The sequence below is a fragment of the Chlorocebus sabaeus genome, chromosome 6 (genome assembly GCF_047675955.1).
Source record: "Chlorocebus sabaeus isolate Y175 chromosome 6, mChlSab1.0.hap1, whole genome shotgun sequence".
Classification (NCBI taxonomy): domain Eukaryota; kingdom Metazoa; phylum Chordata; class Mammalia; order Primates; family Cercopithecidae; genus Chlorocebus; species Chlorocebus sabaeus.
Window position 1 is genome coordinate 61197589 of NC_132909.1, and position 27500 is coordinate 61225088.

At 63.1% G+C, this 27500-nt stretch overlaps 1 protein-coding gene across 4 annotated transcripts; it reads right to left on the bottom strand.

The window, feature by feature from the left end:
- Window positions 1-267: 267 nt before the first annotated feature.
- On the bottom strand, window positions 268-26760 carry APC2 (APC regulator of WNT signaling pathway 2). 4 transcript variants are annotated; one of them, XM_037994524.2, is made up of 15 exons: window positions 26640-26760; window positions 20203-20361; window positions 20009-20099; window positions 19736-19916; window positions 17476-17584; window positions 17235-17351; window positions 16509-16586; window positions 16246-16344; window positions 15430-15820; window positions 14622-14717; window positions 12980-13119; window positions 12462-12539; window positions 12167-12283; window positions 11167-11381; window positions 268-8271 (listed from the first exon to the last, which is right to left on the bottom strand). In XM_037994524.2, the coding sequence occupies exons 1-15, from the start codon at window positions 26691-26693 to the stop codon at window positions 3219-3221; spliced, it is 6978 nt and encodes a 2325-aa protein (XP_037850452.2). In that variant the 5' UTR covers window positions 26694-26760; the 3' UTR covers window positions 268-3218. The 4 variants fall into 4 exon arrangements, with proteins under 4 accessions (XP_037850452.2, XP_037850456.2, XP_037850455.2 ...); XM_037994528.2 differs by lacking the exon at window positions 26640-26760 and adding an exon at window positions 22948-26269 and having other exon boundaries at window positions 17235-17348; XM_037994527.2 differs by lacking the exon at window positions 26640-26760 and adding an exon at window positions 22948-26269.
- Window positions 26761-27500: the final 740 nt, after the last annotated feature.

Genomic DNA, 27500 nt, shown 5'->3' on the forward strand with positions numbered 1-27500 from the left:
CACTGGGGCCTGCCATAATAACTGGCCCAGGTACCAACACCCAGGTTGGACCCCCTGGAGCCCGCCCTCCCTCGGGACCAGGGGGAGACTCCTGGCCTCACCCAGTGCCCCCGTGCCCATCTGGGTGGGGTGCCCCCAGTGTCTGCTTTCTGGCTGTGCTTCCAGGGGTCTAACCTGGGCGGTCTCCTCAGCAAATCTGCCGCAGCACATAGACGGCGATTAACCCGCCCCGCCCGCAGCCCATTTGAGGAACGGGTGATGGCGGCAGGCAATTCAACAGCTCAGTTTATTAAATGTGCGCGGGAGTCGGACAGCTGATGGTGTCCTTACGCTGGACAGATGGCTTTACATTTAGGGGAGGACAGGCTGTTACTATTTACACATTCGTTTAACACTCAGAGACCCGGTACAGAAACGTGGGGTGGCAGCTAGGGGAATCCGAGACAGACCAGGCGTGCATCGTCGAGGCTGGACTGGGGCAACAGATGGGGCGGGGTGAGGTAATGCTGTCAGAGCTCGGGACGACCACGCCGGTGGGCACGGCAGCCCGAGTTCAGCACCCACGTGTGGTGGTGTTGGGGGCCAGTGGCGGTCACCGTCCATCAGCCTCAGGACACTGCCACCCTCCCTGCGTCCTCAGACCCTCAGTTCCTTAGGACTCTGGCCCTGGAGTGTCGGGGCAGACGACCCCTTGTCACCCTGGTGCAGAGAGGCCGGTGGCCAGGCAGGGGCCGCGGTGGGCATACCTTGAGTCAATTGTCCAGAGGCCACCAACTGCCTGTCCTCTCCTGGAGACAGCTGGACTGGGCAGTGAGGTGTGGCTGTGGCCCCCGCGGCAGGGGATGGAGAAGGCGAAAGTGAGCTCAGGACTCGGGGTGGCGGGCGGGGCCGGTGGCCAGATTGCACTCGCTGCTGCTGGGCAAGGCGGCACGGGCAGAGGCCGGCCAGACCCAAGTTCTGTGAGCAGCACCAGGTGTCTCCCCATCATCGCTGCCACCGTGCTCCCCCCAGAGGTAGCTCTGGGAGTTCCCCACGGCCCACATGGGGAAACAGAGGCAGGGAGCCGGGAGAGCACCGCCCAGAGCCTTACCGTGTGTGGAAGGCAGTGCTGCACCTCCTTGCACAACCCTGGCCCTGTCACCAGCGACCTAGTGGCTGTCTGCGCCCTACCCCTTGACGATGAGAGGTGCAGCTGGCCAGGGCAAGCATGAGGGTGAGCACGTGTTTGGCATCCCCAAGTCCAGAAGCCCGGAAGAGACCACCAGGCTCCCCCTCAGGCCATGGATGGGGACAGCAAGTGTGAGATCCCCGCTGGGTCCTGAAAGGGGGCTCCTGGCAGGCAGGAGGTCGCCCCACTCAGCCTGCATACTCCCCGCGCTCTGCTCAGCCACCCATGACCCCCACTTCCCCCCAAAACAGCCTGACAGCCTCGCCTGGCTGCGAGGTCCTAGGAGGGAGCATTGGGCACCTCCAGCACGAGACGCCCTCCCCGGAGTTCCTCATCCTGCAGGGCGCGGGCCCAGAGCATGGGGTGCAACATGACATGCATTCAGAGAAGCAGCAGCGTTAACTGGGGGTGGGGGCTGGGGTCAGCTTCTCTCACAGTGACCCTGAGTTGAGGACAGCTCCTTCTGCCAGAAAGGCTGGCCTTGCACATGCTGGGGACAGGACGGGAGGGATGGTGGTATCCGTGATGGGGCTGGGGTTTCCTTCTGAGCTCCACCCACCCAACCCTCAAACCCCGCTTCCCTCCTCCCCGAGAAGGCACCTTGGGCAGTGAGTGTGCCCCCTCGGCCTGGGCAGATTCGTGTGTGAAGGCAGCACCTGCCCGAGCTGGGATTCTGCAGAAAAGAGGTCGTCGGCTCTCTCTGCAGGATGAGGCGTTGCCCCAGTCCCAGAGCCCTGGCCCCTGCGAGTCCCACCCCACGCAGGAGACCCAGCTCCCATCCTCCCCGGCCAGGGGATGAGGCAGCCAAGCCCCCCAGGCCCCTCTGTCAGCTTTCACCTCATCTGGCACTAAGTACTCCCCAGCCCTGTGTTCGCCTCCCGGACCTCCGGCCTTGTCCCAGAGCCCCGAGTGGAAGGCAAGGCTGGGTCCCTGCCGTCCCCGCCCCAGCTGTGCTGTCTCTGGAGTCCTAGGGTCTAGCACTTTATGCATCATGAACCAGAAGGGAATTGAAAAGGGACAAGATCAGCAGCAGTGCAGTCCTGGGCACTGACCACGCCCACATGTGATGGTCTCCCTAACGTGCAGGCTCCGCTGGGGAGAGACCAGCGCGGCCTCCAGGTCCCAGGGCCTCGGGCTCACGGCCGGGACTCCCCTCAGTCTTCTTTCCATTGACCTCGCCTGCCGCGGCTGGGCCGGGCCGATCCTGACTCCACCGACCCTTGGGGTCGCCCCAGCTGGTAGCCAGCATCTCTGGGCTGGGGTCCAAATGTCAGCCGACCCGGCGTCTGCACCAGGGTCCCATCGTGCGCAGCCCGCTGCCTTCCAGTCTTCCGCCAAGGGGTGCAGCAGGCAGGGGGATCCGTTGGCCCCTGCCCCTCCCACCCCCACCCTTTTGGGCTCCGCCGGGCGCTTGGGCTCCGGGTTCCCTGAACACCGTCGGGGCGGGGCTTCCTGCCGGGGATCGGCCACACCCCCACCTCGCACTCCCACAGCTGGGGCTGAGAATGAAAACAAACCCTGCAAAGCCCTCATTAGCGAATTACCCGCGGCTGCCGTGATTACAGGTTTCGCCCCTCCGCGCTGCGGAGGCCCCCAGCTGGCAGGCCCGCCGTGGCGCCGCCCTCCGCGAGCCTCGCCCCACCTGCGGCGGGCGCCGTCACCTCCCCAGCGCTGCCCCTGCGAAGCAGCGGACCCAGACCCGGACCCGAAGGCTGCCGCCTCCCTCGCCCGGGGTCAGGCAACGGCTCCCGACAGGGGAAGGGCCGCGCGCTCAGCGCTGGGCCCGGGCGCCCTTACCAGCGCTCCACGGCCGGGACTTGAGGCCCAGCGGCCGCCCCGTTTCCTCCTGGACCCCCGCGATACAGAGGCAAGGTCTTCCGGTGAGGCGCAAGGCCGCAGTGCACTGAGCGGGGGCTCTGAGGGTGGTGGGGCTCAGGTGGGCAGAGGCCCTGGGGCGACCTACGGGGAACATCTACAGCGCAGGCCCATGGGGCAGCCAGACCCGGCCGCAAGGCCGGGAGAGAAAGTTCCAGAAGGCCGGCCTAGGCCACTATTCCAGGAGGGTGGCGGAGGAGGTGGCCGGGGCTTTCTCCGCGGCCGAGTCGGTGGTGGCTGCGACCACCATGGGGCTGGGCACATAGTTGAAGGGGGGTACTCGGGCTGAGCGGCTGGGGGAGCCGTGCCGGCTGGCGGGGAAGCCCCCTACGGCGATCCCCAGGCCCTCGTGCACGAAGGGTGCGGAGATGGGAGCCTTGGCGAGGCTAGGCCCGTCCACGTCGCTGCCAAGGAGGGAGAGCTGGCCGCCAGCGGGGGCCCCGGGGGGCTCCCTGCTCTCCAGGCTCGGGGACGTGCTGGAGTTGGTCTTGGGGGCGGCGACCTCCTCGGTCTGGACCACGGCGTCGCTGGTCTTGCGCGGCGGGGGCCCGGCCGGGGCGTCCTCGGGCGTGGAGCCCCGCAGTGGCAGGGCCGTGGCGGGCAGCGTGCTGCGCAGGATGTGGGGCACATCCTCGTCCCGGATGCGCCGCCACGTCGTGCCCGGCGCAGCCACCCTGGGGAGGGACCGGGGCTCTCCGTCGCTGCTGCGGCGCGCGGCGTCGGCTGGGGCTGGGGCAGCCGGGACGGCGCCGTCGGGTCTGCGGGCCACGCTGATGTGCGGCAGCGACGCGTAGCGCTTCACGGTCTCGGGCCGGGCGGCAGGCGCGCGCACGGGCAGGCGGGACGGGCTCTCGGAGCTGGTGCGCCGGGCAGGGCGCTCGCCGGGGCCAGGTCGGGCCGCGGGGGGCCGCTGCCGGGCCGGGGCCTGCCGGGGTGCCGCTCGGAGCTCTTCGCAGCGCGAGGAGCAGAGGAAGACGGCGGGCAGCGCGGGCCGGCCGCGGCGGGGCGAGGTGCCCTGGGGGGCAGAGGCCGCAGACTCGGCCGAGGATAGCTCGGAGCGGCGGCGCCGCAAGCCCGGTGACTCCTTGATGAAGGTCAGCTGTCGCCGGAAGCCTGAGCGGTCGGAGGACTCGCTGCCGCTGGAGAGGGCCGAGGCCACGCGCACCAGGCCCAGGCGGCCACCGCGGGCCCCCGGGCCAGCCTCGGTCCCCGCCCGGCCCCTGGGGCCTGGCTCCGGGACTGCCCGAGCCAGCGGGGGCGGCCCCCGCCGGGCCGGCTTCTGCATGAACGGGATACGCACGGGCGACCTCTGCGTCTTGTGCTGCTTCGCCAGAAGGGTGCGCGCCGGCGTCTTGGGCACTGGGGAGGCCCCGGGGCCGGGCAGGGGCCCTGCAGCCTGGGTGACCAGGGGGCGCTTTCTGGGCAGGGGCTGGGAGGCAGGCGAGGTCTGGGAGGAGCTGGAGGAGGGGGTCTTGGCGAGGCGGGCGGGCGGTGTAGCGCTCCTGGGGGGCTGGCTCAGCGTCGCCAGCTCCGAGGTCTTGCCAGGCCGGTGTAGGCTCCGCGACCGCTGCTGTCCGGGGCTGGGGACTTTGGCTGGAGCTGCGGACTGTGCCAGGCAAGGGGGCACCACCTTCCGCGGTGTGACGCGGGGGCCGGGGGTCCCTTTGGGCTGGGCACGAGGTGCCGGACTGGGCACATAGATCACTGTTCGTCCCCGGAGCACAGCTGGCACCCCGGGCGTGGTCTTCTGTGTGCCACGTGGCTTCTCCGGGCCTGCAGGGGAACGGGGGCTCCCGCTGGTCTTGGCTGAGGCTGCGCCCCGTTTCTCTGGCCGCCGGGCACTGCCCATTTCGCCCCCCACCTGTCGTCCCTTCCTGTGTTTGGGGGGCTGTAGGGTAGACCCCACTGACAGCCCGGATACAAAGGACAGGATGGAGTCGGACTCGGATGAGGCCTCGCGCGTGGCAGCTGCTGCCTGGTGCAGCCACGTGACGATGGAGTTGGCGCCCTCCTGGATGGCGCGCCACTCCACGCTGTCCAGGTCAGAGGCCCGGTCCGAGCCCGCTGCCTCCTCGCCGTGCTCCCGGGACCCCTCCGCAGGCCGCTCATCCAGCCGGGTGGCTCGGGGCTTGCGGCGCCGCAAGCCGGACACGGGGGGCCGGCGCCTGGGCAGGGCCGAGCTGATGCACCGCTGCAGAAGCTCCTCCGCGGCCCGCGGGCTGGGCGAGCTGTCGCGTCCGCCTCCCGGGCCCGGGTCCTTGGTGACCGCGGGCTCCCGGCCTCGTGGACTGACGGAGGGCGGCTCCGGGGGCTCGGGCTCGCTGAGGGAGCTGGCGGAGGAGCTCAGGGAGTAGCACGGCGGGGTCTCGTCAGCAATGAGGCTAGGCTGGGCCCGGGCGGGCGGCGGGGCGGATGGTGCGGCCTTGGACGGGGCAGGGGCCTCCTTCCGACCCTGCAGGCGCTCGCGGGTAAGAGCGCGGGGGATGGCCGATGTGCGCCGGTGGGTGGGCGTGGGCGCAGCTGCCGGGGGCTCCTCGTCCGAGTCGTTGCCGTAGAAGCAGTACACGGCCTCCTCGGTGGGTGTTGTGAGGCACAGCGACTGGAGCGCTCCATCCCCACGGGTCCGGCTGGGCTTCGAGTCGTCCTTGTCTGCGGGGGCGCTCGGGGGCCGGCCCAGGGGTAGCTCCAGCCCTGCTCGGTTCTTGCCGGTGCCCCGAGCCTGCTCCACGCTGCGGCCGGCGCCTCCCGCCTTGTGCCGGTGCCCCACAGTCTGCCTGGCAGAGGTGGGGCGGCCGGTGGGTCTTTGCCTGCCCTCTGGTCCCCCGGGCTGGTCCCTGGGGGGTCCCTGCAGTGTGTCGTCGCTGAGGGAGGCGGCGCTGGAGAAGTTGACTGGCGTGCCCTCCGCGGAGTCAGTGCAGGAGTCGTCCTCCTGGGCAGGGGCAGGGGCGGGCACCAACATGTAGACGGGCACGGGGAGCGCGCGGCGACCTGGCACCAGCGCCGAGGCCACCTTGCGCAGCCTGGCAGGCACGGCGGCCCCCAGGCACTCCCGCAGCAGCTCCAACTCCTGGTCCGCGGCACCGCGGGGGCGAGAACCCGTGGGCGCTGGCCCCTCCTCCCGTCGCCGGTGCCCTGCAAAGTGGAGGCCGGCGCCCCCTGTGCCCCCGCCGCGCTCTGGGCAGGCCGAGGGCAGCAGCCGCAGCTCCACGTCCTGCTGCACGTAGTGCTCGTGCAAAGCCAGCGCGCTGAGGCTCGAGGCGCACGAGAAGTTCTCATCCGGCTTCTCCACGGTGAAGCGCACGCTGCCTGCGTCCAGCTCAGACGGCAGCCGGCAGCGCTCTCGGCAGTCGGCGATGTCCAGGAAGCGCTTCACGTAGCTCTCCCACTGCAGGCTGAACTGGCTGGCCTCGGGGGGACCCTGCGGCGCAGGCGCTAGCGGCGGCGTCTTGCTCCGGCTGGGAGGCATGGTCTGCCCGGGGCTGTCGGGCAGTTCGCTAGGGCTGATGGTGCCGCTGCCCTGCCCGCTGCAAGGGTCACTGGGGATGGAGCTGGCAATGGACGGGCTCTCGAAGCTACCCAGCGAGCTCACAGAGCTGCAGCGGCTCAGCACCAGCGGTGTCTCCTGCACGTAGTTCTCTGAAGAGCTGGACGGCGTGGCGTCCTCCACCCCCAGGCCCCGGCCTCGGTTGCGCCGGGGAGCCGGAATGGCTACGGGCAGCGAGGTGGCCCCTGGTGCCCGCCACACGCTGTCCAGCTCAGCCTCGCCGGGGCCCGCCTCCTCCAGCCCCTCCAGAGAGGAGTCAGTGTCATCCAGGTCACCGCCCTCGCTGGGGCCTGGGCGGCCGGCAGAGGACAGTGAGGAAAGGGAGCTGCATCGGGACAACGAGAGCGGTCCCTCCTGCGCCACCAGCTTCTGCAGTGCCTTGCTGGCCACGGACAGTGGGGCGGCTGCTAGCTTCTCAGGAACTTTGCTCAGGTGGTCTGCTGGCAGCCAGGCCTGCTTCCGGGCCCCTGGAGAGGTTCCAGGCCCCGCGAGGGGCTCTGCACCTGCCCTTGAGGCACCCTCGAGCAGTGGCACGTGCTGGTAGGTAGGTGACAGCTTGATGGTACGCACGCGGGCGTCGGCGGATGTGGCTTCACGGGCAGGCGGCTCGGCCTGGCTGCCCGGCAGGTCAAGGTCAAGCCGGCTGGGCCGAGGCTGCCCACACCTGGGGTCCTCGCGGCGCGAAGCCAGTGCGGCCAGCGGGCAGGGCAGCATGTGTTCGCGTGGGCAGTACCCATCGCTGGCACTGCCACTGTTGAGGCTGTCGTTGGAGAGGCTGGCGTGGGCCGCCTTGAGCCGCAGCAGCGGGTGCGCCCGGCTTCCTGCCTCTCGCCGCCCGCCCTCTGGGCCGCGGCATGGGGAGCAGGACTGGGCTCGGCCCTCCCGTGGCGCCTCCTGCCCCGGGTCTCCAGAGCTGAGGCTGAAGCTATCGTCGGACGAGGTATGCAGGGCGGAGATGTCCTCCACCAGCTGGTCGATGCGCGCCACTGCAAGCGCCAGCTTGGCCTTGGCCTTGGCCGCCACGGCCGCCTCCCCACTGGCGTCCTTCTCTGCCTCCTTGCCGCCTCGGCGGGTGGGCGGGGTGCGGGCCAGCGCCTGCCCCTGCAGGAAGGGGCTGCCCAGGAAGAGGGACAACGCGGCAGGGCTGGCTGGCTCCCCGGTGGCCGCGGCCGCGGCTAGGGATGACGGTGCATCGTCGTCGTCAAAGCAGCCAGAATCGGAAGCATAGTCTTGGGCCAGGCCGTCCAGGTGTCGCAGGGGCGGCAGCGGCTTCTTGGTGGTGGCCTCAGCTGCCGGCGGGCGGTGCTTCTCCAGGTGCTCCAGCGCCTGCGCCAGGTGCCGTGCGTCCAGCTCGGCCTCCAGCGCCCGCTGCTTGCGCACATACAGGCTGGGCACGCAGCTACCTGGGGACACGGCGGTGGCGGCCGCCTGGTGCTTGGCAGGTCGGTGGGCCAGCAGGTTGCGCAGGGCGGCGGCGCTGCCCATGGCGATCATCTTGTGTTTGGAGTGCACCAGATTGCGCAGCATGCCCACGGCGCCCAGGTCCCACAGCAGCTCCTGGTCTCGCGCGCTGCGGGCCGATAGGTTCCAGAGTGTGCCGCATGCGTTGCTCACGATCGTCAGGCTGTGCGAGGTCAGATGCTGCAACAGCGTCTGCAGACAGTTGTGATCCCGGAGCACCTGCCTGTGGGCACAGGGCGGGTTAGCCTGGGCCACCCCCCACCCTCCCCTGCTCACCCAAGGGTGGGGAGGCCAGATGTGGCAGGTAAAAGCGAACCCATCTGGTTAGGTTTGGATCTCGGAAAGGCTAATTTTTGGTATATGTCCCAAAGATTGCATGAGACAGACTAAAAGGAAATTTTTTTATTTTTATTTTTTTGAGATGGAGTTAAAAAAAAAAAAAAAAAAAAAAAAAAAAAGTAGGCCGGGGCAGTGGCTCACGCCTGTAATCCCAGCACTTTGGGAGGCCTTGTGGGGTGGATCACCTGAGGTCAGGAGATGGAGACCATCCTGGCCAACATGGTGAAACCCTGTCTCTTTTAAAAATACAAAAATTAGCTGGGTGTGGTGGCAGGCACCTGTAATCCCAGCCATCCAGGAGTCTGAGGCACGAGTACTGCTTGAACCCGGGAGGCAGAGGTTGCGGTGAGCCAAGATCGTGCCACTGCACTCCAGCCTGGCGAGAGAGCAAGACTCCATCTCCAAAAAAAAAAAAAAAAAAAAGTGAAAAACAGCATGAATATATCCTATATGATATCTGGGATATACTTAGATTCTGTCTATATCTTTTTTTTTTTTTTTTTTTGAGAGTCTCGCTCTGTCATCCAGCCTGGAGTGCAGTGGTGCATTCATGGCTCACTGCAGCCTCCAACTCCTGGGCTCAAGCAATCTTCCTGCCTCAGCCTCCCAAAGTGCTGGGATTCCACAGGCATGAGCCACGATGACCAGGTAAAAATAATACTTTGTGTTTTCATAAATAACATGTAAATGTTTTTATTTTAATGTTACTTATTTAACAACATTTTTATTTTAATAATTTTTTTTTTTTTTTCCTGAGATGGAGTTTCACTCTTGTTGCCCAGGCTGGAGTGCAGTGGTGCGATCTCGGCTCACTGGAACCTCCACCTCCAGGGTGCAAGTGATTCTCCTGCCTCAGTCTCCTGAGTAGCTGGGATTATAGGTGCCCACCACCACGTCTGACTAATTTTTGTATTTTGTTTTGTGTTTTTTTGAGACAGGGTCTTGCTCTGTTGTCCAGGCTGGAGTGCAGTGGTATGATCTCAGCTCACTGCAACCTCCACTTCCTGGGTTCAAGTGATTCTCCTGCCTCAGCCTCCCAAGTAGCTGGGATTATAGGCGCCCACCACCCCGCCTGGCTAATTTTTGTGCTTTTAGTAGAGATGGAGTTTCACCATGTTGGCCAGGCTGGTCTTAAACTCCTGACCTCAGGTGATCCGCCTAGCTCGGCTTCCCAAAGTGCTGGGATTACAGGCATGAGCCACCGTGCCCAGCCAGTAAGTTAATTTTTAGTATTAGTATATCCTATGCGTATTTGGGATGTATTTCAATTAAAAATATTATTTATTTTTATGAATAAGTACTCTTTATTGTTTGGCAAATACTTTAATGAAGACAGTTATATTAACATGATTTAAAATAAATCTGAGACAGGGTCTCACTCCCATCACCCAGGCTGGAGTGCAGTAGCGCAATCACAGCTCACTGCGGCCTCCACCTCCTGTGCTCAAGTGATCCTTCCACCTCAGCCCCCTCAGTAGCTGGAACTACAGGTGGATGCCAAGCCCAGCAAAGTTTTTTTCTTTCTTTCCTTTCTTTCTTTTTTGAGACAGAGTTTTGCTCTTGTTGCCCAGGCTGGAGTGCCGTGGCGCGATCTCGGCTCACTGCAAGCTCCGCCTCCCGGGTTCCTGTCATTCTCCTGCCTCAGCCTCCCGAGTAGCTGGGACCACAGGTGCCCGCCACCATGCCCAGCTAATTTTTTTGTATTTGTAGTAGAGACAGGGTTTCACCATGTTAGCCAGGATGGTCTGGATCTCCTGACTTTGTGATCCGCCCATCTCGGCCTCCCAGTGGGATGACAGGCGTGAGCCACCGCGCCCGGCCCACACCTGCCTAATTTTATATTTTTAGTAGAGATGGTTTTCTCCATGATATTCAGGCTGGTCTCGAACTCCTGACCTCAGGTGATCCGCCTGCCTCGGCCTCCCAAAGTGCTGAGATTCCAGGTATGAGGGACTAAGCCCAGCCTGATGTAATTTTTTTTTTTTGAGACAGAATCATGCTCTGTTGCCTGGGCTGGAGTGCAGTGGCGCGATCTCAGCTCACTGCAACCTCCGCCTACTGGGTTCATGCCATTCTCCTGCCTCATCCCGAGTAGCTGGGACTTCAGGCGCCCACCACCACGCCCAGCTAATTTTTTGTGTTTTTAGTAGAGATGGCGTTTCACTGTATTAGCTAGGATGGTCTCGATCTCCTGACCTCGTCGTGATCCGCCTGCCTCGGCCTCCTAAAGTGCTGGGATTACAGGCGTAAGCCACCGTGCCTGGCTGCCTGAATTTTTTTTTTTTTTTTTTTTTTTTTTTTGAGCTGGAGTTTCACTCTTGTTGCCAAGGCTGGAGTGCAGTGGCGCAATCTCAGCTCACCGCAACCTCTGCCTCCTGGGTCCAAACGATTCTCCTGCCTCAGCCTCCCGAGTAGCTGGGATTACAGGTGTGCGCCACCACACCTGGCTAATTTTATATTTTTAGTAGGGACCGGGTTTCTCCATGTTGGTCAGGCTGGTCTTGAACTCCCGGCCTCAGGTGATCCGCCTACCTCGGCCTCCCAAAGTGCTGGGATTACAGGTGTGAGTCACTGCGCCTGGCCTGAAGTAATTTTTAATGTAATAAATCTGCATTTTAGTATATCTCACGCAGTATTTGGGACATATTTATGCTGCAAATAGCAGCCCCGGGGGAAGCCTTGGGAGCATTTGTTCACGGGAGGACAGTGCCCAGCCCAGATCCCCGGCGCCCGCCCCGAGTGCAGCTGCCTGTGTGCGGGTAGGGGGGTGGGGGCTGACCTGTAGTCCTCACGGGTGGCGATGAGGCTGGACACGTTGCGGAGGATGCCGCCGCCGCTCTCGATGATGGCCAGCGAGTTGCTCTGGCACTTGTAGGTCAGGGTGCTCACCAGGAAGCCCAGGGCGCCGTCCACCTGGCAGATGGCCGCTTTGTTCTCCGTGCTGTGTGCAGACAGATTCCACAGGGCACTCAGCACACTCTTGAGGGTGGACTCCTGGATGAGGGGCGGGAGAGGGGCTGGTCAGGGCCTGAGTAGGCCAGGAAGAAAGGCTCCCACACTCACGTTCAGTGAGGTGGTTTGTTTTTTTTTTTTTGAGACGGAGTCTCGCTCTGTCGCCCAGGCTGGAGTGCAGTGGCCGGATCTCAGCTCACTGCAAGCTCCGCCTCCCGGGTTCACGCCATTCTCCTGCCTCAGCCTCCCGAGTAGCTGGGACCACAGGCGGCGCCACCTCGCTCGGCTAGTTTTTTGTATTTTTTAGTGGAGACAGGGTTTCACCGTGTTAGCCAGGATGGTCTCGATCTCCTGGCTAATCCCGAAGTGCTGGGATTACAGGCTTGAGCCACCGCACCCTGAGAGGTGGTTTTTTTTTTGAGATGCAGTATTGCTCTGTGGCACAGGCTGGAGTGCAGTGGCACAACCTCCGCCTCCCACGTTCAAGCGATTCTCCTGCCTCAGCCTCCTGAGTAGCTGGGATTAACAGGCACGTGCCACGACGCCCGGCTATTTTTTTTTTTTTTTTTTTTTTTGGTAGAGATGGGATTTGACCCTGTTGGCCAGACTGGGCTCGAACTCTTGACCTCAAGTGAGCCACTGCGCCTGGCCCACACTTGCTTTCAAAGAGCAGTGACATGAGGAGTGAGCCCCAGCCGGTCTGAGGCTGGACCACCTGCTAAGCACTAACAACTTGATTTCTTCCCAAGTCGGAGAGCTCGCCCGCTGCCGCCAGCGTCTCCTTCCAGTGACTGAAGAACCATCCCTGCTGCCCGCCGGGTGCCCACCTTGGTGGCCCGCAGGACACACTGCACCAGGGCTGTCACGCTGCCTGCCTCCCTCAGCACCTTCTTGCTGTTGATGTCGGCCCTCCAGGACAAGTTCCGAAGGATGCTGGACACCACCTGCGTGGGGTGAGGGGCAGGTGTGGTGGGACTAGGGTCTAGGCCCCCCAAAACCCCTAGCAAGTGTGAGGCTGCAGAGTGGGACGGGACCCCCCCGCCAGCCCACCACACCCCTGGGGAGGGGCCTCTGCCTGTCAGGGACGCCCTGGAAGGCTGTCCCCAGCACCCTGTCCCGTACCTGGTGGAGCTCCTCACTGTCCGAGGCCAGCTGGGCCACGATGGCCTCCATGCAGCCCCGGCGCGCACACAGGGTGGCCTGTTGGGGGTGATGCAGCCACGGTCACGGGGTGGGGCAGGAGGGAGACGGCGCCCCTCACCTCCCAGCCCCGTCTGTGCTGCAGCTGCAAACCCGAAGCCCTGCTGATCCTGACCACCATGGGAGGGTGACCCCATGCTCAGGTCGGGAGACTGAGGCCCAGACAGGGGCAGACACCCAGCCTCGGGGCCCCCTCTACAATGAGGGCCATTTTCTGCAGAGGCAGCATCAGGGCGGGTGTGAGGACACTGCTGGGTGGAGGAGGTCCAGCATGGGCTCCCGTCTCTGGGCCTCAGTCTACCCGTCCACAAGTTGGGGACAAGTGGCCCCAGCTCTCAGGGCTGTTTCAAGGCTGGGATGAGTTGGAAGGAGGCTCAGACAGTCCCTGGAAGACTGGATGAGGGGAGTGCCAGTCCCGCCCGCCTACCGCCCCTGGGCACCTTGTTGGCAACGTCCCCAAAGGTGAGGTTGGTGAGGGTCATGCCCGCGTAGCGGCGCAGCGCCAGGTTCAGTGGGTCCCGGGTCATCTTGTGCATCTCATAGTCAACCTGCAGCAGCTCTGCCACGGCCTGCAGCCCGCCTGTGGGGACCCGACAAGGTTGGTGGATGGCAGGGATGGCCCTGCCCCCTCCCTTGCCCAGATGCCCTCCCTACCCCCCAGACATGTCCTCCTCGAATCCCCCTTCCAGGCTCAAGTCTGAGACCTCCTCCAGGAGCCGGTAGGGCCTCACCCTGCCACCAGACCCACAGGGGTACCCCCAGTGCCCTGTGACTGCCACCCCTGCCTCCTGTCAGCCCTCGGCCCTGGCTCACACTTCCTCCAGCCGCTGGGCCTCTGCACCTGCTGTTCCCTCAGCCTGGAATGCTCTTCCTTGCCCTGTTTGGTAGGTGCCTCGGGGAAGGGCCCCTGAGTCCTCTAATAATCCACTCCAGGACCATCAGATGGAGAACAGCGTCCCCAGCACAGACAGGGCTGTGGTGATGGGTGACGGTCACGCCCACCCTCTTTACTCGCCCAGCTCTCCCATTACAAAAGGGGGAATCAACGGGGAGATGGTGCCTGGGAGTCAGAGGGAAGAGGACTTGTCACCAAAACACTTTTCTCCCCCTTCAAAGACAACAGAGGCAAATCTGACTTCTCAGGGCAGGGGTGAGTCAGTGGAGACGTCCTTTGGGGAAGTGAGTTAGGGACATGTCCCAGAAAACTTCCAGACTGAAACACATACATCCAGGTTCACCACACACAGCGTGGTGCAGAGCCAGGAGTCGGGAGCAGCCAGAGCAGGACAAGTGGGTCCGCCCAGGGTGCCCCAGTCACATGATGGGACGTCACGCAGCCTCAGAAAGGAGCCAGGCTTTGGCCAGGTGTGGTGGCTTGTTCCACCTGCAATGCCAGCACTTTGGGAGGCTGAGTGGGGGCAGATCACTTGAGGTCAGGAGTTTGAGACCAGCCTGACCAACATGGTGAAACCCCATCTCTACTAAAACTACAAAAATTAGCTGTGGTGGCGGGCGCCTGTAATCCCAGCTACTTGGGAGGTGGAGGTTGCAGTGAGCTGAGATTGTACCACTGCACTCCAGCATGGGCAACAGAGTGAGACTGTCTCAAAAAATAAATAAATAAAAAATAAAAATGTTATAGCAAGACTTTTCTTTTTGAGACAGGGTCTGGCTCAGTTGCCCACTCTGGAGTGTGGTGGCATGATCATAGCTCATTGCACCTTTGACCTCCTGGGCTCAAGAGATCCTCCCACCTCAGCCTCCCCAGCAGCTGGGACTAATTTTTTATTTATTTGTAGTGATGGGGGTCTCATGATTGTTGCCCAGCCTGGTCTCAAACTCCTGGGCTCCAGTGATCCTCCCACCTCGGCCTCCCAGGTATGAGCAGCCTCACCCGGCCTCAATTACTTTCATATTGACAAAGAGAAGATGTTGCAATGTCCTCAAACGTAAGTCACCACATAGGGCTCCAATCCCCACCCTGACCACACAAGCTCAGATGACCCAGCCTCTGTCCCTTTAGCAGCTGAGGAGCTGTTCGGGGGCTGGAGGATGGCTCCCCAGAGGAGCTGGGACACTCACCCAGCTCGTTCATGGCACGGCGGTACTCCTCGTCAAAGGACAGCTTCATAACCGCACAGGTGGCCTGGCAGATCTGTGGCTCGATGGGGACCGGGGCTGTGGGCACAGAGACCACATCAGAGCCCCCATTCCCAGGAAATGTCCCAGCTGACTCTGGAAGGTTCCCCCCGCCCCACCCCCTAGGCCTGAAGGATCCCAGGAACTTTACAAATGGCTGCAAAGCTGGGGCGTTTCCCAGCCTCTCTAAGATGGGATGACGGGGTGGCCTCCCTCACTCAGCCTTGGGAAGGGAGGTGAGGTAGTTCCTGGAGCACCACACCTTTTAGCTGTGCTTCTGCCCTTTATAAAAATAAAATTTATGAGACAAGGTCTCGGTCTGTTGCCCAGACTGGAGTGCAGTAGCATGATCTCGGCTCACTGCAGCCCCAAATTCCTGGGCTCAAGCAATTCTCCCGCTTCGGGCTCCCAAAGTGCTGGGATCACAGGTGTGAGTCCCGGCCCCCAGCCCCCATATTAACTTTGCGATCAACTGCAAAAAAAGAATCTCTGAGTCTGCACCCAGCTTTCGAGAGCTACCCCCGATCCATCCATGCGTTCAACGACTTAGGGAGCGTTTACTCTGTGCCAGGTACAATCATGGGCGGGTCTTCTCCCAACGTCAAAGGCCCGCACAGGCCTCGGCCTGGTACTGCAGCCTCCAACTCCAGAAGGCAGGCAGCAAAGGCTGGAGGTCCTAGTCGCCCACGCCCCGGGAAGCCCTAGCTGCACATTAATTGCGCAGAGGAGGCCCACCAGGCCAGGCACTCACCGCCGCTGGCGCCGCCTCCCTCAGGCGCGCCGTCTCGGGCCTGCAGCCAGTCCCAGCAGGTCTCGCAGTAGGCACGGATCTGCTCCAGCACGTGCAGGACGCGCATCTCCTTGCGCGCCAGGCCCTGGTCCGGCTGCGAGAAGACGATGTTGTGCAGCGCCGCATTGGCGCGCATGCGTGCGTCTTTGGCGCCCGGTGCTCCTGGGGCCCCGGCGCGACCCCCGGCCGCCGCCTCAGTGCCGTGGAGGATTTGCAGCAGCAGTGGCAGACAGCCCGAGCGGCGCATGGCCACGCAGCTCTCGGGCGAGCTTGACATGGCCAGTAGCGTGCGCGCCGTATCCTCCTGGTCGCGCGTCGCCAACATGGACAACAGCCAGAAGACCACCTCCACCTAGGGGGAGGGCAGGGTCAGGGTGGGGTCCCTCACCTGCCCCCGCACACCTGGAAACCCGGTCGGACCCCTGTGACCCCACGCACAACTGGGGACGGATGGGGGGGGTGCCAGGAGGCTGCACACGTGCTTCGGGGAGGCTGGCCCCCCTCACCTAGCATTCCTAGGATGGCAGCACACAGCCAAGGGACTCCACAGGGACACCTACGGTGCCCCACTCAGCCCCCCGCTACGGGATGTGTTTCCCCATCCACTTCGCCAGGTCCCCAGCTTCTCTGTAAGCTGCACGCCAGGGGGGGCCTTCCTACACCCAAGGGGGTGCTGGATGGAGGCCTGGGAGGGCACCACATCTGGCAAGGATGCAGACCTGATCCCCCTGCCAGCCCAGACAGCTGTACCTGCCCCCGTTCCGCCCTCCCCCTCACCTTGCTGTTGCCCGGTTGAGGGGTGCCATCCTCAGGGTGTGTGGGGACCTCTGTCTCCGGGTCCTCGTCCACCGGCACAGACTTCACCGCCAGCAAGGCCTGCAGGGAGAGGACCAGGGTCGGGGAAACAGTCCCAGAGCACCCTAAAAAGCACCCAGCCTGCTCGCCCATGATGATATGGGTGGGGGCGAGCAGGACTCTAGGAGCCCCGTTCTGCCAGGGCCGACACCACCCCCGGGCCCTGGCTCTGCCCCATTCGGTACCTGGGGCTCTGTCTGCTGCACTCGGTCCTGCGCCTCCAGCAGCTCCTTGTCAATCTGCTCCAGCCGCGAGGCGCGGATCTGCTCAGGACAACAGGAGGGCGAAAGCTGAGGCTGACCCCGCCCCCGGCTCCGACCCCACCCTGGGAAAACCCCACCCGGGGCTCTGACCCTGACTCTTCCTGAGGTGACCCCGCCCCAGGCCCTGACCCCACCTCTTCCTGGGATGACTTCGCCCCTGGGCTCTGACTCTGCCTTCTCCCTGATCCAGCCCTGCCTGCTCCCTAAGCCCTGCCTCCTAAGCTATGACCCCACCCACTGTCTTAACCCCGCCTTATCCTTCTAGACCCTGCCCTTATCTAGCCCATCCCAGGCTCTGACTCCTCCCACTTCCCATTTGGGCTCCACCCAGAACCTAGACCTTATCCTTCTAGACCCCACCCACCCACTGATCTGGCCTTGCCCACAGGCCACGCCACCTTCCACTGTCCCACCCCACCACCCTTGTGCTCAGGCTCTGCTCTGAGACTCCTCCGACTCCACCCACCAACACCTCCAGCTTCTGGCTCCGCCTGCTGAACCAGACCCCCGCCACCCGCCAACCCAGGAGTCATGAGACTCCTCCCATTACCTCAGACCCCGCCCATAGTAAATCTCTGCACTCTGATTTGCCCACTGGCACAGGGCCCCACCTACCACCACACCGCCCCACCCCGCCCACCATCGCACCTGTGCCCGCTGCACCATCTCGTCCGAGGTGCCGAAGCGCTCCTCCATCAGCGAGCGGATGTGCTGGGCCTCGAACTCAAGTTGCTGCCGGATCAGGTCCATCTGCATTGAGAACTGCTGGGAAAGGCAGGCGGGCGGGCGACGGTGAGGGGCGCCTGGGCCAGGCCCCGTTCCTCCCCACGCTGCTTCCCGAAACCTAGGTGGGCAGGCGTGCTGCCCGCTCCCTCCCCGGCCCGCTCACCGTCTCCACGTGCGGCAGCTCGTCCAGGCGCTTGGACAGGCCCTGCAGCTGCGAGTAGTACCAGAGCTTCTCCTTCTCCTCCTTCTCAATCTCATTCAGCAGGAAACACCTGGGGGAGCAAGTCAGTGGGGGCGGGCTCAGAGGGCGGAGCCATGTATATGTGTTTATTTTCATATTTGTACTCGTTGGCGCTTACTGTATGCCAAGTTTAACAGGCAACATGGCAATGTTTCCCGTGGCGCTCCCCGCGCTAAGGTAAGCGGGGGTGGGTACTGAAATTAATTGGGGGATGCAAAAAATTAAAGGGGAGAAAACAGTCTGGGCAACATAACGAGACTCCCTCTCTAAAAAGGAAAAAATAAAAATAAAAAATAAAAAAAAACAGTTGGTCAGCCGGGCCCGTTGGCTCACGCCTGTAATCGCAACACTTTGGGAGGCTGAGGCGGGAGAATCACCTGAGGTCGGAGTTCGAGACCAGCCTGACCAACATGGAGAAACCCCGTCTCTACTAAAAATACAAAATTAGCTGGGCGTGGTGGCGTATGCCTGTAATCTCAGTTACTTGGGAGGGTGAGGCAGGAGAATCCCTTGAACCTGGGAGGCAGAGGTTTCAGGTGAGCTGCTGAGATCGCACCATTGCACTCCAGCCTGGGCAACAAGGAGGAAACTTTGTCTCAAAAAATAATAAATAGCCGGTCGTGGTGACGCGTGCCTTTAGTCCCAGCTACTCAGGAGGCTGAGGCGGGAGGATCACTTGAGACTGCAGTGAGCCGTGATTGCACCACCACACACCAGCCTGGGTGACAGCGAGACCATATCTCAATAAATAAATAAATAAATAAATAAATAAAGACCAGGAGCGGTGGCTCGCGGGTCAGGCCTGTAATCCCAACACTTTGAGAGGTGGACGCAGGCAAATTGCTTGCTTAAGTCTAGGAGGTCAGGACCAGCCTGGGCAATATAGTAAAACTCCCATCTCTACAAAAAGTACAAAAAATTGGCTGGGTGCGGTGGCTCACGCCTGTAATCCCAGCACTTTGGGAGGCGGGCAGATCACAAGGTGAGGAGATTGAGACCAGCCTGACCAACATGGTGAAACCCGTCTCTACTAAAAATACAAACATTAGCCGGGCATGGTGGCACGTGCCTGTAATCTCAGCTACTTGGGAGGGTGAGGCAGGAGAATCGCTTGAACCTGGAAGGCAGAGGTTTTGACGATCTGAGATCGTGCTACTGCACTCCAGCCTGGGCAACAGAGAGAGACTCCGTCTTGGGGGAAAAAAAAAGTACAAAAACTTAGCCAGGCATGATGGTTGGCACCCGCGGTCCCAGCTTCTCCTGACATGGGAGACTGAGGTGGGAGAATCACCTGAACCCGGGAGGTCCAGGCTGCACTGAGCCATGATCATACCACTCCACTCCAGCCTGGTCGACAGAGTGAGACCCTGTCTCAAACTAGACGTATTAAACAAAAACAAAAAAAGAGAGAAAGCAGTTCCTTTGGAAATTCTCCTCCTTGAAGAAAGACTGAGGGAGGCTGTTCTGCCTCTTATACTTCTCAGATAATTGCTAATCTCCCTCCAGCTTATAAGGTAGCTTCAGGCTCAAAGAGCACCAGGTACAACAGAGTTCCCTTAACCCCACGGGAGACACGGCCATTCCCATTTTACAGGGCAGGAGTCTTGGGCAGGGAGGGTTTAGGGGAGCTGAGTGAGGTCCCGCAGCAGAGTACAGACAACTCCATGCTGCTCTTCAATGGCCCCATCTGACCACACACGACCCCTCCCAGCTGCACACGGTGCCCGGACCCTGCCTCCCTCTGCTGGCCCTGAGCCCACGTTTCTTGGGCCACAATTCTGTCTCTACAAAGACTGCTTTGAGCCGCTCTGGCTCCGGGCCTGGCTGAGCCCTGGCACCGGACACGGCCCAGTCCCTGGCAATGCCTGAGTGTCACAGACCCCTGGGGACGTCTCCAAGGAGACTTTCCCTCAGCCAGGAATGTCCCCCATCCTCTCTGCACTCCCGCTGAGGTCAGCCGGGCAGGAGAAGGTCAGCCGGGCTGGAGAAGGGGAGGGAGGCCACGTGGGGAAGAAGCTTCAAGGTGGGTGGGGTTTGTTCGGTGGGCGGTGCCATATGCAAGTGGGTGGGGCGTGTGAGGTGTGGGCAGAGGCATATGCGGGTGGGTGAATTAGAGGGCAGAGCCCGCTGGGGATGGAGTCAGGCACCAGCTGTCCGAGGCTGGGTTCCCACGCCCGCTCACCGTTCCCGGTCCAGTTCCTCCAGCAGCCGGATGGTGGCCCGGCTCAGCTCCCCAAAGCTGTCCTTGGAAGGCCCGGAGCCGTGTACCGGGCTGCCCTCGGGGGTCCGGGAGGCAGGTTCCGGGCCCAGGGCGGGCGGCTGGAACTTGAGGTTGTACAGGCTGGTGATGTCCATCTGCAGGGCTGGATGGGCGGGGAGAGGGCGGAGGTCAGAGGTCCTGTCTGCCTTTTCCCCAGCCTCTCCCGCTCCCTCTGCGGGTGGCCCCACCGCTCACCCTTCAACTGCTCCAGCACCTCCGTCTGCCCCGAGGACACCAGCACTCGGGCCTCCTGCTCCAGTTTTCCCTGTAGGTGCTTCAGGACCTCCTGCAGGGTCAGGAAAGAGGGCAGGGAGGCATTGGCCACTGCACTGGGCTGCCGAGGGCCACCCCCTGGGACCCTAGCCCACCTCCTCCATGTAGGCCCCCACCTTCATGCCTGACGTCTCTGTCTCCAGCTTGGACAGGTGGCTGGAGTTGTCCCGTAGCTCCTGCCTCAGGTGGCTGTTCTCAGCCTTCAAGGCTTCCACCTGCCGCACCAGCTGCTCGTAGGGTGCCACGGAGCTCGCCATCTTCAGCTCCTGCAGCGTCTGGGGTCACAGGGTCAGAGGGTCCAGCTGAGGGTCTGGGGAGGGCACGGTGATGCCTTCCGGACAGCCCCCGACCTAAGCCCCAGCCCTCCTGCCTGATCCTAGTTTGGGGGTCTCAGGCAGGAGTCACTGGTGTGGACAAGTTCAGGCCCACGTGGTGCTGGCCAGGGAATCCCGGGCGCAGGGGGGCAGGTGGAGTGAGAGGTGACCCCAATGGGAGACAGAGGGGCCAGCAGACACACGTACAGACAGCTGAACCTCCAACTGACCAGTCGACCGACAGACGATGGGACGGCCTCTCCTTCCCAGCCCCCAGGACACATCCTGACAGCCGGACAAACACACAGACAGCTGGGACAGCCTAACCCAGCGAGCCAACTGGCCAGCCCAGCACCCCCAGGCTCTCAGCCAGAGAGGACGACAGACAGACAGACAGGACCCTCCTCCACAAAAGCACAGCCTGCCCAGAGGCTGACAGCCAGACACGCGGGGCGGACAGACCACCAGCTGTCTCTGCTGACGGACAATAAAGACACCATGGTGGCCAGTGGGTGACACCTAAGATGTGCAGAAATGGCAGGACAGATGGACCCAAGCCCACCACCATCACCGCAGCTGCCCCATGCCCCCTCCATCAGTGGCTGGGCTCAGGGTGGCTACCTGTGTGGCCCGCACCCCCTGCGCAGCCTTCAGCTGCTCCCTGCTGGCCCCGGCAGTCCCTGCCCTGTCCCGTGGCTCTGCCAGTGCCACTAGCTTCTTTGTGCCTCTGGCCGTCTTCTGGCTCCAGCCTGGCCTCCTCCCTCTGTCCAGCTGGCTGGTGCCTCCTCCCTCGGCTCGGCCCTCCTGCCGGAGCCCCTCCTCACGCCCCCCTTCCCTCTTTGTTCCTTTCCCGTCAGCGCTCGCCTCCTCCCTCCGCCTTTGTCTCAGACGTACCAATGGCAGCCCATCCCTCTGCCACCTCCCCCTGCCAGCCTGAGCCCCCTCCTCACAGCGGCCCTGTCCGGCCTGCCTGTTCCTCCCCTCCCTCCTCCACCTGGCAACACACATATATTCACCTGTCATTCATTCTCTGACCCCCAGGTGCCCCCTCATCCTCTCCCCTCCCACCCAGATGTCACTAGGGGCACGGCTGGGACAGGAGTAGAGGTGGGGCCTCAGTCCCAGGTGGGAGAATAGGGTCAGGCTGTCCCGGCCTGCTCAGGGGAGCCAGTGTGTGGCTTTCCATGTCATCTGGCTCCTTCCTGGTCTGAGTCTCAGGGACCACCATTTGGCTGTTCCCAGAGGCAGAAATGAGGCCCTAGGAACCGAGGTTTGGCACTGCCAGACGCTGCCCCAGAGGGGCTGGGAAGTCCAGGTTGGAGGCCCGACAAGACCCGCCCCTCTGAGGAACCTGCAGGGCAGGAGTGCCCAAGGGCAGGGTGGGAGGGGCACAGAGACTGGAAGTCAGATGGCAGAGGCTGGCAGCCGTCACCTCCCACCCTGATCTGACGGTGTCCAGAGCTGTTCAGGCCTCCACTGGGGATCCGGTCTGGGCTTGGGGGCTACATACATGCAGGGGGACCCTGGAGTCTGGCTCAAGCCCCATGTTCCAGGTGAGGTCACCATCCCATACCCAGCCAGGTGGAAGGACCAGATGAAGTGCAAAGTAACACACATCTGCCTCCTGCTCCCCAAACCCAGGCCTCCCCCACCTGGCTCTTCTCAGCTGACCCAAGCCAAGTCTCAGACACTTTCCTTCTCCCCACATTTGGTGGTCACTTCTGCGTCCTCATCAGACTGAGCTAGTTCCTCCAAGCTCTGCCCAGAGGGATCATGCCTACCCCAGCTCCTGACACCCCTCTATCAGGACATTCTGATCAGCCTCTTCCTGGCCTCCCACAGTCCCCTGTGCACAGCCAGAGGGAGTTTTAAATGTCACAAGCTAGATCCCATTTCTCCCATGCTCAAACACCTTCCATGGCTCCCCAGTGCCCTCAGGATAAGCTCTGACTCCTCCATGTACACCGCGACTCACTCAGAAGCTGGAGGCTCTCTTCTCTCAGGCCTTTGCACGTGCAGTTGCCCTGCCTACAGCACCTTTTCTAAGTCCTGCAATCCCACACAGTGCAGCTTCTTCCACAAAGCTCTTCTGCCTACCTTTCACCCCCAGGTTGCATCGTGTAGCCTCCTGGGGGCTGGTCTTATTGAGTGGGCTGCATTTCAGGGGAGGGAGGCACGGGGTGGGGGATGTCAGGCCCAAAGGGGCCTTTCTCCTTTAATCCAAACCCCCTCTTTCCAGAGAGGGAAACTGATGCCCAGAGAGGTACAGCAACACCCCCCAAGACACACAGCAGGCCTGCCCATCCCTCCCTCCGATCACCTCAAGGGGGTCCGGATGGTGAAGCCCGTGAGTGGGTGTGTGCGCGGGACCGGCTGCAGAGACGCTGACGCCCAGCTCACCAGGGACACAGTTTCCCCTGCAGCCCCCAGCCTAGGGAAACGGAGGGTCCAGAGTCTGCGCTGACGGGCAATGCAGAGAGACGGGGATGGAAACCTCCACGCGAGGCGGGGATCGCGCCCCCTGCCCTCCTCCCCGAGGACACACACCTGCTTACTTGCAGCTGGGCTGGCGGGGCGCCCGGGCCCGGGGCCTCCTCCCTCTGCGCAGCTCCGCGGGCCCCACGGGAAATCCCGGCCCGGGGTGGCCTCGGAGCGCCGGCTCCAGGGTCTCCGCAGAGCAGGCAGGGGCTCCAGGGCGGACAAAGCCCGGTCCGGGCCTGGGCAGGCGGCGCCGCCGCTCCTAGCGCTGGGAGAGACCACCGCGAGCGGGGGAGGATGCGGGATGCGGGATGCGGACGAGACAGCCAATGAAGGCGCGGGAAGACGGGCTGGTGCCATGGCAACAGCCAATGGCGGCCCGGGGCGGAGACCGGTGGCAGCCGCGGGGCGTCGGGCCTCCGCGCGGGCTCAGGGGCTGTGTGTGCGGGGGGCGAAACCCCCGAGGGAAGGGGGTACCCCGAGGACCAAGAGTCCTGTGTCCCCCACTTTATTGCAGGGTGCAACGGCCTCTTAAAACCTCCTGCGTCTGGATTTGCACAATTGGAGAGTAAAACGTCAAATCCTGGATGTTACATCAGCATCTTAGCGGAGGAGGGGTTTCCAGGGCAGTGGCCGGGCTGGGGCCAGGCCTGCCCCCACCCCACAGGTCCAGCCTGGCCTGGTGCAGATGCACCAGGATGGGACAGGGTTCGGGTCCGGGCTGGAGCTCCCTGAGGGTCCTGCCTGGTGGGGAGGGGAGAGGGGAGGAGGGGCAGGGCTACTGGGGAGCACTTGGGACCCTGCATCTCCCCACATTTCTCCCTGTCTCCCCAGCAGAGCGTCAGGTCCTCCTGTAACTCTGGTGCTCCCCATGTCCCTCTCTCTTTCTGTCTCCCCCTCTGTTCTCTGTCTCTCAATCTCTGTCACCATATGTCTCTGCCCTGGTCGGTCGCACTCCTTAATTCACCCTCATGGACCGAAGGCCAGAGGAGGGAAGGGCCAGGGGTCGCAGGAGTCCCCATCTCCAGGTGTCCTGGATCCTCCATGGGTCCCTGGAGGCCATTTGAAGGTTTAACACACAGAGCCCGCACCTGCAGCTGGGAGCAGCCATTCCTGCTCTGGACACAGGCTCACAGCACAGAAAGGGAGGCGGCCGGGGCCAGAAGTGGTTTTTTTCCGGGCTGAGCAGCCAGGGCAAATCATTCGCCGCTCAACCCTCAGTTTCCTCCTCTGTAAAATGGGGAGGAGGCGGAAGATTCTGCAAGGGCTGGTGCAGGGAATGACAGGAGAGGGTGGGAAGGTCTGAGCGTTCAATGCCCCGCAGAACAAAGGCACGGGAGGACCCGTGCTGTTTCCTGTTGGGCCTTGAGCTGGAGACCCGAGGGCCCTGTCCTGGGCCAGCACTGCCAGGGGCTGAGAGCACTTAGGCCTGGCTGTCTAGGAGCCCCCAGACCTGGACGCAGCTGTCCCTACTGGTTGGGTCTGGGGAGGGAATGCAGTGGGCAGACACAGGGGATCTTTTCTTTTTTCTTTCTTTTTTTTTTTTTTTTTTCTTTAGATGGAGTCTAGCTCTGTCCCCCAGGCTGCAGTGCAGTGGTGCGATCTCAGCTCACTGCAACCTCTGCCTCCTGGGATCAAGTGATTCTCCTGCCTCAGCCTCCTCAGTAGCTGGCATTACAGGCACGCGCCACCATGCCAGCTAATTTTTGTATTTTTAATAGAGATGGGGTTTCACCATGTTGGTCAGGCTGGTCTCAAACTCCTGACCTCATGATCTGCCTGCCTCAGAGGGGATTTTTTTTTTCTGGAGGCTGGAAGGCTGCCCTGAGAAGTGAACAGCAGTGATCAGGAGGAGAGGTGTTCCAGGCTGAGGGAAGATCAACGACTGCTTGGGACACAGCGGGTGTCTGGTGGAGCCATGGGGTAGGGTACGTGGTGGGGCTTGACCAGGTCAAGCCAGGGCAGAGCTGGGCGAGGCTGGAATGCGGTGGGAGATGCAGAGCCCAGGGCCCTGGCTTCAGCTCAGCCTTGAGGTCCCTGTGTCACCCTGGGCATGTCTCATTCTGGCCTCAGTTTCCAGTCTCATTTACTGGAGGGTGGGTTGGATCATCCCTGCCTCTCCCCAAAGAGGAACTAAGTCCCACCTCCTGTTTAGTTTCAGATATATCAGCTCCCCAGACCCCTGTCAGGCAGGGGTTTGGGGGATCCAAGGTCAGTCCTGTTCTTGTATACATGGGGAAACTGAGGCCTAGGCCAGGGAACACGTTGCCTGAGTTCACCTGTGCCAGCCAAGCCTCCAGAGTGACATTGAGCCTCCCTCCTTATCCCTCTGGGGGTGGCCAGGGCCTGGAGGGTTAAGGGTACATGCGAGCTGAGACCCCAAGACAAGATGCCGTTGGCCCCAAATCTCCAAAAGGTTGTCCCCGAATCCCCCCCCCACACTAAAATCCTTGACCCTGTAAATCCTTGAACCACAGTCACACTCAGACATCACTAGACATTTTAGAGCCACAAGAACCCCCCACAGTCCCCTAGGACCTCAGGAGGCTGAGAGAGGCCTCCCCCTTCTCCCATTGCAGAAAGCAGGGCCTAGCCCAAGACCCCGACGCAGGCTCCTCCCTGGGATCCTCCACGCCCCCTACTGCTGCTGGGCCAAAGTGGAAGTTCCATCAAATGCTCACTCCCCCACCCCTGTCCTGTGACACCCCCCGCAAGTCCGCAGCCTGGCACAGGGCTCACTCTTGGAGTGTCTTTGAGCCTTCTGAGTCTGACCTCGAGCTGTCCTCGCCCCCTTGATGCCTCCTCTGTGCCAGGGGCTACAGGCAGAAACAGGGGCAGCCCCCATTGGGAGCTGGGTGGGGACGGAGAAGGCACCAAGTCATCGTTGGAGGATAGAGACGGGCCCGCCGCGGGCTGGGTGGCCGGGCAGGGCCCTGACCGGTGAGGAGGCCACTGGAGGTGGGGGAGGGGTCGGGTAGGCCAGTCCAGGCCGCGCGCTGAAGCGTGACCGCCGCTACGGGCCTCAGTTTCCCCGGCGGCGAGTCGGCAAACGTGCGTCTCCGTCAGCACCGCGGACAGCTCCCCGGCCCCCGCCCCGCGTTCTGTTGCGGGCGCCTACGCTCCGCAACGAGGCTCCGGCCCTGCTCCAGGCGTGACCTTGGGCTCCCCGCTGCACCCCCCAGACTCAGTTTCCCCTTCAATGAGGGATGTCACAGCCGCGAGATTCAGACGATTGCGGAGGCTAGAGGAGCGCTGGGGTCGTGAGCGGACGGATACGAACAGCAGCGGCGGCGAACGTCAAAGCAGGCCATACGCTCGCGCCCAGAAGGGGAAACTGAGACCCAAAGAGGTGCAGGGCGTGGTCCAGGCCCCCACCCTGCGCAGGGCCGAGCTTCCGCAGGATGCCCCCGCAGCCGCCCCCGCCGCCCCAGCAGGCGCAGCCTCGGCGTCAGCGCAGTGAGGAGGGGTCCGAGGGTCTCCCGCAGAGGCCGAGGGCTGGGCCGGGCGAGTCCTGCGCTTGCGCAGACCCGGCGGTGGGGGTCGCAGCGGCGCGAGAGAGGGGCTTCCAGCGCCACCAGCCTCCCGAGGCGGTTTCTTCGGCAACCGTCTCTACGGCGACGGCACTAGACCCCCGACTCTGCAGCCTCCGCGCCCTCGCCCCATGCGCCCCCCGCCGCCGCGCCCGCTGTTCTCGCAATGTGGACCCCGCCCCGTTCCCGCGCAGCCCGGAGCCCTCCCCAGCGGCCCGACCCCTGCCCTACCTGGTCCCCGAAGAAGGCCGAGTGCAGCAGGCTCAGGAGCCCCAGGAGCCCCATGGAGCCGCGGCCGCCCCGGACCCGCCGCGCCCCGCCCCTCGACCGCCCGGGTTGGGGTGCGGGCCGCGGCCGGGACCGCCCTGCGCCTGCGCGGAGACGGGCGGGAGGGGTCAGTCCGCGGGCCCGGGGCGGGGCTCCTCCCGAAAGGGGCGAGGGAGTCCCGTGCGGTCCGGAGGTGCTCGCGGGGGCTGGGGAGGCTCGCGGGACCGAGGCCGCGGAGGGGCGGCGGGAAATCCAGGGATAGGAGAGAGGGGAGCGGACTCGCTTGGGCCAAGTGGCGCTAGGGTCCGGGTCCGACCGCGCTGGGGAGTTCGAACGCGGCGGAGGCTGGGGGCCCGGGGCGGCGGGGAGGAGGCCCGCTGGGGGTGGGGCACGAGACATGCCACGGGGAACGGGGGTCGCGGAGAGCCAGAGGCGGCGTCGCCCTGCGGTTGTGGTCCGCTGCCCGCGGACGGTCACCCTGCGGAAGCTGGGAACCACCCCCGAATCAGCCCGGCCTGGCGCGCCTGAGGTTCATTAGTCATTCAGCAAACATCACATCACCTGCGCACACAAGGCTTGCTGGGCGCCGAGCCGGCGCGCGGGGGGCCGCCTTAAGGGGGCGACACGGCACGCGGACATTCATGCAACAAGCATGTATTAAGCACCTGCTGTGTGCTGGGCCCCCTGCAATGAACAAAACCCAACCCCTGCCCTTGGGAGGCTGACGAGGGGACTGCAGCGGGCTGGGGAGAGACGCCAGCGGGGCGGGCAGGGCGCGGGGAGCTGCTGGGGAGGTCGAACAGCCCTGGGGAGTGTTGGGGGAGA